General features: G+C 44.1%; 1 protein-coding gene across 2 annotated transcripts; it reads right to left on the bottom strand.

The window, feature by feature from the left end:
• Positions 1–266: 266 nt before the first annotated feature.
• Positions 267–7,596, bottom strand: IL1B (interleukin 1 beta). Of its 2 annotated transcripts, XM_045078949.1 has the most exons (7): positions 7,568–7,596; positions 7,071–7,135; positions 6,477–6,528; positions 4,668–4,872; positions 3,761–3,925; positions 2,410–2,540; positions 267–1,646 (listed from the first exon to the last, which is right to left on the bottom strand). In XM_045078949.1, exons 2-7 carry the CDS (start codon positions 7,118–7,120, stop codon positions 1,437–1,439), a joined length of 813 nt encoding a protein of 270 aa, XP_044934884.1. In that variant the 5' UTR covers positions 7,121–7,135; positions 7,568–7,596; the 3' UTR covers positions 267–1,436. The 2 variants fall into 2 exon arrangements, with proteins under 2 accessions (XP_044934884.1, NP_001297129.1); NM_001310200.1 differs by lacking the exon at positions 7,568–7,596 and having other exon boundaries at positions 1,437–1,646; positions 7,071–7,120.
• Between the last annotated feature and the right edge of the window lie 380 nt (positions 7,597–7,976).

Here is a 7,976-nt window from a genome sequence, read left to right as displayed (position 1 = left end):
GGTGCCCCTTATTATCCATTTTTTTGCTCCATACTTTTGATCACACTGGTCCCAGTACTAAGAGAACCCTTTCCCTTCTTTGTGCGGAACTCCTGCTCATTCTTTTTTTTTTTTTTTTTAAAGATTTTATTTATTTTTTTGACAGACAGAGATCGCAAGTAGGCAGAGAAGCAGGCAGAGAGATAGGAGGAAGGAGGTTCCCTGCCGAGCAGAGAGTCCCATGCGGGACTTGATCTCAGGACCCTGGGATCATGACTTGAGCCGAAGGCAGAGGCTTTAACCCACTGAGCCACCCAGGCGCCCCATTCCTGCTCATTCTCTCCGGTCTGACTCATGCTGTCCTCCTTGACCATCTGTCCTTCACAGTAGATGTTGTCCTCCTGGCTGCTTCTTTCATGCTTTAACTTACCTCTGTTTGTCACGTTGCCTTATTTTTACTTCTATCTATCTGCCTCTCCTATCTAACTAGGAATGCCTTACCTATCTTGTTTCTGTACTTCCAGCTCCTAGTACATAGGATTTACTTAATAAACATTTGTTGAATAAATGAGTAGAGAGATTGCTGACAGTGGGTACTCCCAACACTTCCTGCCTTACTTCGGCTGATCCCATTTTTCAGATGAAACTTGTGGACCAAATATCCTTTTGAGGAGAAACAGAAATGAAGGGGTGGGATAGGTAGGTTTGTCTTTGCTGGTTAGTGATGTTCCTAGATATTTTGCCATGCTCAGTGATGAGGAGTGGGCTTCCAGTTTCCCAAGGCGAATTCTCATGGCCCCATTTATCTTTACTCTTCTGTGTCAGATTCAAGAAAAGGCAATTACCACATGGGCAAGAAAAGTTTTTTTTCAGTGAAGTTTATTTCAGAATCATTGAAGCAGTGTGATTATACTTAATCATTCATAAATATTCCTGTTCAAACAATCTGAGCTTATATGTTTTTCAGCCTTGGTGAAAGGACTTGATAGAAAGATGGCACATTAGAGCAAATTAAATTCATTTCATAGCTCTTGAAGAGTGGCTCTTTCACAGACACTGATGCTTCTTGTCCCTCTTGACTTAAATAGAATAACCCAACAATAATAAATAAATAAATAAATAAATAGTTAAGTGGTTGTTCATCAGAAGCTGGGCTTAAAGGACAGAGGGTTTCTTGGCACCTAACACATAACGGCCTCTGCCAGGCTGGCTTCGAGTGAGCAGAAATGATGAGAGGGACCTGACTCAGCAGAGGGGGGCTGAGGATTGGCCCTGAGAAGAGCAGGCTATTCCACCTGGTTGGTAGGCAGGAGATCTTATAGCAGTGATTCAGGGAAGGCAGCTGTGCACTGATTAGAGAGTGAAGTTCAGCTTGAGGTCACGTTTAAACCCTTCTATTCCCTTTCCACCAGCACTAAGAGTTACTCAGCACTTGTGGACTCTCTGGGTACAGGTCTCTAGGAAGAGAGTTCCATGGTGAAGTCAGTTATGTCGTGACCACCTCTGTTATTTCCCAGGAAGACAGGCATTGCTTCTGCCTGAGAGGTGCTGATGTACCAGTTGGGAAACTGAGAAGACTCAAATTCCACCTTTTTCTTGATTTCTGTCTTGTTGAAGACAAATCGCTTTTCCATCCTCTTCTTTGGGTAAACTTTGGGGTCTAACATCTGCAAAAACAAAAACAAAAACAAAAACAAAACAGAAATAAGAATTTTTATGAGGGAAGAGATAAAGACACTCTAGTGAAGTTATTCTCTAGTTCAGTGAGAGGAAACTGACGTGGCATAGGACCAGGATCCAGATTCCTGATTTACCTTGGTGACCCCAAATTTCTGTGTAGTGACTGAAAGGACTCTTACTCTTTTCTGAAACTTAATATCAAATGGCAGGGAGCATAATATAGGTGGAAGTTTTATTAAAAAGTGAAAATTGGATTAAAACTTTAGGAGTCGCTAGTTTCTAAGGACTTTTGCTCTATTTTTCCTTATGGCCCTGGCTAGAATGACTTCAATTTAGAAATGAAACTTTTGTTGGGAAAGCTGGTTGGGGGTGGAGTGGGGTGGAGGGTGACTTGGGGAGTGGAGGAGATGATAGGTGACAGCTCCCTTGAATGGATTAACTTCCCAAAGTGTCATTTATCAATTGGAATAACCTTAACAATGTTATAATCCTTCTAACCCTAACATTGTATCATCTATTGGGTGGTAGCAATGGCAGGATGTAATAATATCAGCAAAATGACTTAATTTTTTGTTGTGGGAGTAAAAGTTATATGCATCTAACAATTAAACTTATTTACATTTATGCAAAATTATCAAGTATTTTACTCCCAAATTTCCTGGGCAGAGAAAGGGTCGTTGTCTTGGAAGTGAGTGAGGCCTAAGGGTGTTTGAGAAGAGCCCCAGGGAGACTTCAGCCCCTGGTACTCACCTCCAGCTGCAAGGTGGGCTTCCCATCTTTCATCACACAGGACAGGTACAGATTCTTTTCCTTGATGCACAAGGCCACAGGTATCTTGGTAATATCTTCATCTTCTTGCACGAAGGTCATGCGGAACACCGCTAGAGAAAGGAAGGGGGCCTTGTGGTCAGGAACACACAGCAGTGCAGGGCTGGCCCAACCACTGGATTCCCAGCCCAGGACTCATACAATTAACACCTGCTGTGGGAGCCGCACTGAGGTTCCCGTGGCCTAACAGATAGGATAACTTGGCTTCCCACAGAAAATAGCAGGCTTAGTTGGTTGTTTCTTTTCTCTAAAGAAGGTCTGGGGGTTTCTTAGAGCCTCATCACCAGTGAAGAATTAGGGGATCTAAGTTTTGGAAATGGAAGGAAGCCATTTTGGGCCAGTGGTGTGCCCATTCAAATGAGCAGAACAATTTGATTAACGTGAAAGACAAGAAAAGAGGTAGATCAGGGCTCCTGAAAGAAAACAGGCACGAAACTGTGTCAGGAACATGGAATAACAAGTGGGAGGAACTTGGAGAGGGGAGGCTTCACTGGGAAAAGTGGCTCCAAATAGACACGCATTTTAATTTTCCTTAGTCATGGCCATCTCATTTGGGGGCCTTTAGGTCATGCTCACAACCTAGTTAGAAAGAAACAGGTTTGTCCTGGCCTGGCTGAGATGCCTCTCCCCAAGGTCAGCAGCCTTGGGAGAGAACAGGCTGCTCCTTTCAGCTGCTCCTGTGGCTGTGCTCCTGCATACAGTGTTCAGCCACAGTGGCAAGGTGCCAGGCAGATTTCCACAAGTGATGGGCTCTCCACTTGAAACATCTGCTCGTTACAACAGAGAGAGATAAGTTCCTGCTTGTCAGTAAAACTTCCCTACAAGGAGCCATCTGGTATTGGGCGGGAAGGATGTTAGGGTTAAAGGGGCAGGGTTGGGAAAGAGGATGGACACATTATCTGGTTGACACTCTAGTTTCAACTTCAACAACAGGAAAAAGGAACCCACAGGCGTTAGGTCATGTTCATCAAATGACCCCTTTCTAATGGAAGCACTGACATTGTGCTATTATTCAAAGACTTGGCTGGACAATGGTCCTGGGTGTGACGAGCATTCTAATTTCTCTGAGTTTCATCTCTTGCTGAAAAATGAACATTCTAAGGGAATCAACCTGGTGTTATTGCTAGGACCAAAACAAATAGCTTACATGTTCATTATTAAATGTTTTTTCATTGATGTTCATAATTCGCCTTATTGTTCTACTTTGTTAAAAATGTGGAGAATTAGCAAGCAGCCAGGAGACCAAGAAAGGAATCCAGATGTGCCCAGTTACCTTGTTGGTTCACACTAGTTCCGTTGAGGTGGAGCGCCCGAAGCTCATACGAGTTATACAGCACCAGGGATTTTTGGTTTATGTCCTGGAATTTGCAGTCCAGGGATCGTGGGGGTGCATCATGAACAAAGGCGTTATCATCACACTTTTCCAAGATGATGGGTTCTGAAATGTGGAGCGTATAAGTTGTTAGGAAGAAAATTGGAAGGGCAGTCCAGATGATAGAAGGCAGCAGAATTTGTTTTTTTTTGGAGGCTATCCGAGTATGCACAGCCAGAATTTGATTATAACATTGGTGGGGAGAAGCTGGGGTATGTGAGAACACTGGACCTGGCACCATGAGATGTGGGCTCGGGCTTGCTGTGGACTAGCAATAGAGCTACTCACATAGGTGGCAATGGCAGTAACACTAGCCCAATGGGGACATCGTGAGACTTGTGGGAGGTAATGCAAACGAGAGCCTAAGACTGGTGGAGTGACTGGCAAATGTTGAGTAGTTATCAAGGTCTGACTTTAAGAATAGTTTCAACTGGGGTGCCTGGGTGGCTCAGTGGGTTAAAGCCTCTGCCTTCAGCTCAGGTCATGATCCCAGGGTCCTGGGATGGAGCCCCATATCAGGGCTCTCTGCTTAGCAGGGAGCCTGCTTCCTCCTCTCCCTCTGCCTGCCTCTCTGCCTACTTGTGATCTCTCTCTGTCAAATAAATAAATAAAATCTTAAAAAAAAAAATAGTTTCAACTAAAGAGATAATCCATTTAGTGTCTAGGCTTCTCTGTTTTTCTCTCATTACTGGGCCTTCTCCTTTTAAAAGGCTTCAGCTTCAGGGCAGAATAGTTGACTGCTGAGTTATGGACTCTGAGAAGCAAATGACCCGAGGTCTCCTGTCTACCCGAGGTTCTCAGTAAATACCTTCTTCAAAGATGCAGTGAAAAACATTCATCAGGTCATCACCCTGGAGGGGCAGTGAGCAGGGTACAGATATCTTCTTCAGCTTCTCCAAAGCCACAATGACTGACACGAAATGGCTCAGACTCTTGTTATGAAGCTGGTGGGAGATTTGAAGCTGGATGCCCTCCTCTTCCAGATAGCTGTTGTTCAGGTCTTGGAAGCAGCACTATGGAGAGACCAAGGAAAAATGTGTTAAGGTGGTTGGGCCAGAGAACTGCTTTCCCATCAGAGAGGCCAAAGGGGCCTTGGGGATAACTGAGCTTCTAATGCTAAACTCTCCCCTCTCTGAAGCCCAGAGAGGTTTAGTGGTTTGTCCAAGGGCCTGTGGCAAGTTAGAGGCAGACCGAAAACCAGAACCGTGGGCTTTCTGCTGGCATATATGGTATTCTTTTAGAATAAAACCGTCTACCTCATTTATCTTTTTTATACACTGCTCCACCTAACCATAAATGTATATCTTCTTACCCTCTGTGTCTTTTTGTATCGTTTATGCTCTAACACTATGTATTTAATTCTTCATGGCAATGATGAGCATAAGAGTTTCCATTCATCTATGTTCATTCAACAAATTTTTGATTATTCTCTATAAGGTCTACATTCTGCAAATACTTTAAAAGTGGTTACTATTTGTGAAATATGTTCCCACTTTCCCGTTATTCAGGGGGATATAACTGGATGAAGGCTTAAGTGAGGTTGATAATGGTTTGAACTCTCAAAGGACAGTTAAAGAGGCCTCTAAGTGCACAGAGGAAAGCTGAGCGTGACTGTAAGTTCCTGACCAGAGCTGAGGCTCCCAATGAGAGGGAGCCCAGTTGCTGGAAGGAGCAGTGGGGGTAAGGGCCAGACAGAGAAGCCACACCCCACCCAGGGCTGGAGTAAACCAGTGACTGCTTTAAAAACATTTAAAGAAATGTACTTTTTACAAGGGTAGGGACTGGATTATTAGGTTAGGGGAGGCTACCAAGAATTGGAAATAAAAAAAATCAGAGAAAGGTAGCTGCTTGCTAATCTGTCCAAATGACCTAGCTAGGTTGATGGTTGTACCACCTTGGAAAGTCATCAGGCCTCATACAGAAGAGGAGACAGCTCAAACATTAAAATGGCACCAAATAAGGTTGAGAGTCAGAAAAACACCCATTTCCAGGGATAAAGTTAGCCACCAATGACAATATTTCAGAATTGAATGTTACAGGATGCCAGGAACTCAAAGATCATCTGGTTCATTCCCCTTATTTTTTTTTCAGAGGCCCAGCGGATGGAATGGCTTGCTTAAGATCATCTTTTTGTTTACATAATCTACATCTTATTGTCATAAGCTTTACCCCAGGGAGGAAAAACTATCCTACCTTTAAAGGGGGCAGGCATACATTAGTTCCCGGAAAAACTATCCTACCTTTAAAGGGGGCAGGCATACATTAGTTCCCAAGAAATTAAGTGGTGTATGTAGGAGGAACCCTCTCCAAAAAGGAAAATCAAATTTGTGTGGAGCCTTGTCTGCCTTCCTAACAAGATGCAGCAAACTTTATGACCACTGCCTTTCCACCTTGCCCTCTGCAAGCATGGCCATCATCACCAAGCCTTAAGGAGTGACGTGGCAGTGGTATAGTGACCAAGTCAGCATCCAGTTCCATCTTTGTCTGTCTCAGTAGAAGAGGCAAAAGTCCTTCCATCACAAAATACCATGGAAACAAAGTATCCCAGACCCTTTTCCTGGAGCCTCTCCCATGTCAGAGTCTCTCTAGGAGTTGTGAGCTAAGCCCATGGTCTCACCTTCATCTTTCCAGGACCATCAGCCTCAAAGAAAAGGTCATTCTCATTGTCACTGTAATGAAAACAGAGAGATTGCTCATGTATGTCTCCCAGACAAGTTTTCTTTTCTTTTAAATTCCCCGAAAACAGTCTTCATTATTAATAGGAAACTGTAAATAGTATGTCCCTTAGAGTTGCTGAAAGCTGCCGGCAGGTTTTGTGGTAATATGCATGGAATGCCATAGGAGGCAGGGCAGGTATCCTGGGTACTCTCTGTTGGATCCTGAGACTGGACTTCCACCCACTTTCCCCGCTGAGCTTTTCCTCTCTCTCAAGCCAAACTTTGCCAGGATGTGCCCTGTATTGTGCACTTGGAATCTGTTCTTCCTATTTTCCATTTGCAAGAAGCCCCTGCAGCAGCAACATCTGGAAGGTCTGTGGGTCCAAAGGCTGAACTTGCAGTGGGACATCAGTCTTCACACCAGGTTAACTTAGAGCCATGCTTGCCACCAGAAGAGGCATTTTGGAGGACAAATCTGGTCTCCAAGCACAGATAACACTCCACTCTCAAAAGAGGAGCTCTGCTCACACTGTGGTCTTGGTCTCCCCACTGACCTGTAGCCATAAGACATCACTTCACTGGTGGGTTCAGGTACTCTTGCCATGGCTGCTTCAGAAACCTGTGTAAAGAGGAGAAAATGAGTGACTCCTGCCATGCCAGTCTCCATGGGGGCTGCCTTCATATGTGAGCTCCTCTCAGCACCTGGCACATGGCAGGCACGTAAAGGAACAATCTTTAAGTGAACGAGTGAATGCATGAAAGAGCATTCCTTTGGGTCCGGAGGAAACCAAATCCAAACCCATATTTTTGTTAGATCTGGAGCAGAGACTTTGACCCTGAGCTCTCAGATGTCAGCTGCTACATAAGCAACACACATTCCCACAACTTTTCACAAACCATAGCTATAATATATGTGGCAGGTTTGTGAAAAGCCCAGCCCTCAGGCGGAGAGGAAGGGTGAGGAGGGAGGATGAGAGAGAGAGACAGAGACAGAGAGACAGAGAGATTCGACTGGAACCTAGTCATAAAGAAGAGGTAATTCAAGTTGTACCTGAGTGATGAAGACTGGCTGGAGTGAATAGAATCCTGGAGTGGACCGCTGTGCCTCAAAGAGCTATGCCATCTGCCAATTTCTACCTCACTTTTATATTCTTTAAAAAGCAGAAGTGGGAGAACTTAAGAATTTCCCCTTTGGCTAACTGATTTCACAACCAAATTAAAAAACAAAGGAGGAGCAGTGGTAATCTGGGGAAGGGGTGTACTGAAATAATTGTCTAGCCCATGGAAAGGCAATGGGTAGTGAATGGTGACACATTTTTGCAGATGTGTCATTATGCAAATATATATTGTTTTTCTGACAACTGTCACACAAATGATGTCAATATTAAAGTATAGGATTTTCCTAGGTTAGAGTACTATTTTAATTTAGGGTCTCTGGAACAAAATGGAGGACACACAGA

Source organism: Mustela putorius, unplaced genomic scaffold (assembly GCF_011764305.1).
Source record: "Mustela putorius furo isolate JIRA1106 unplaced genomic scaffold, ASM1176430v1.1 tig00000281_pilon_pilon_pilon, whole genome shotgun sequence".
In the NCBI taxonomy this organism is placed as follows: Eukaryota; Metazoa; Chordata; class Mammalia; order Carnivora; family Mustelidae; genus Mustela; species Mustela putorius.
This window is presented reverse-complemented; position numbering and strand designations above follow the sequence as displayed.

Coding starts and splice junctions, on each gene's coding strand:
- IL1B (XM_045078949.1), bottom strand. CDS start 7,120: ATGGCAAGAGTACCTGAACCCACCAGTGAAGTGATGTCTTATGGCTAC. Junction 3,926..4,667: donor TCACTGCATCTTTGAAGAAG/GTATTTACTGAG, acceptor TCCACATTTCAG/AACCCATCATCTTGGAAAAG. Junction 2,541..3,760: donor AACTAGTGTGAACCAACAAG/GTAACTGGGCAC, acceptor TCCTTTCTCTAG/CGGTGTTCCGCATGACCTTC.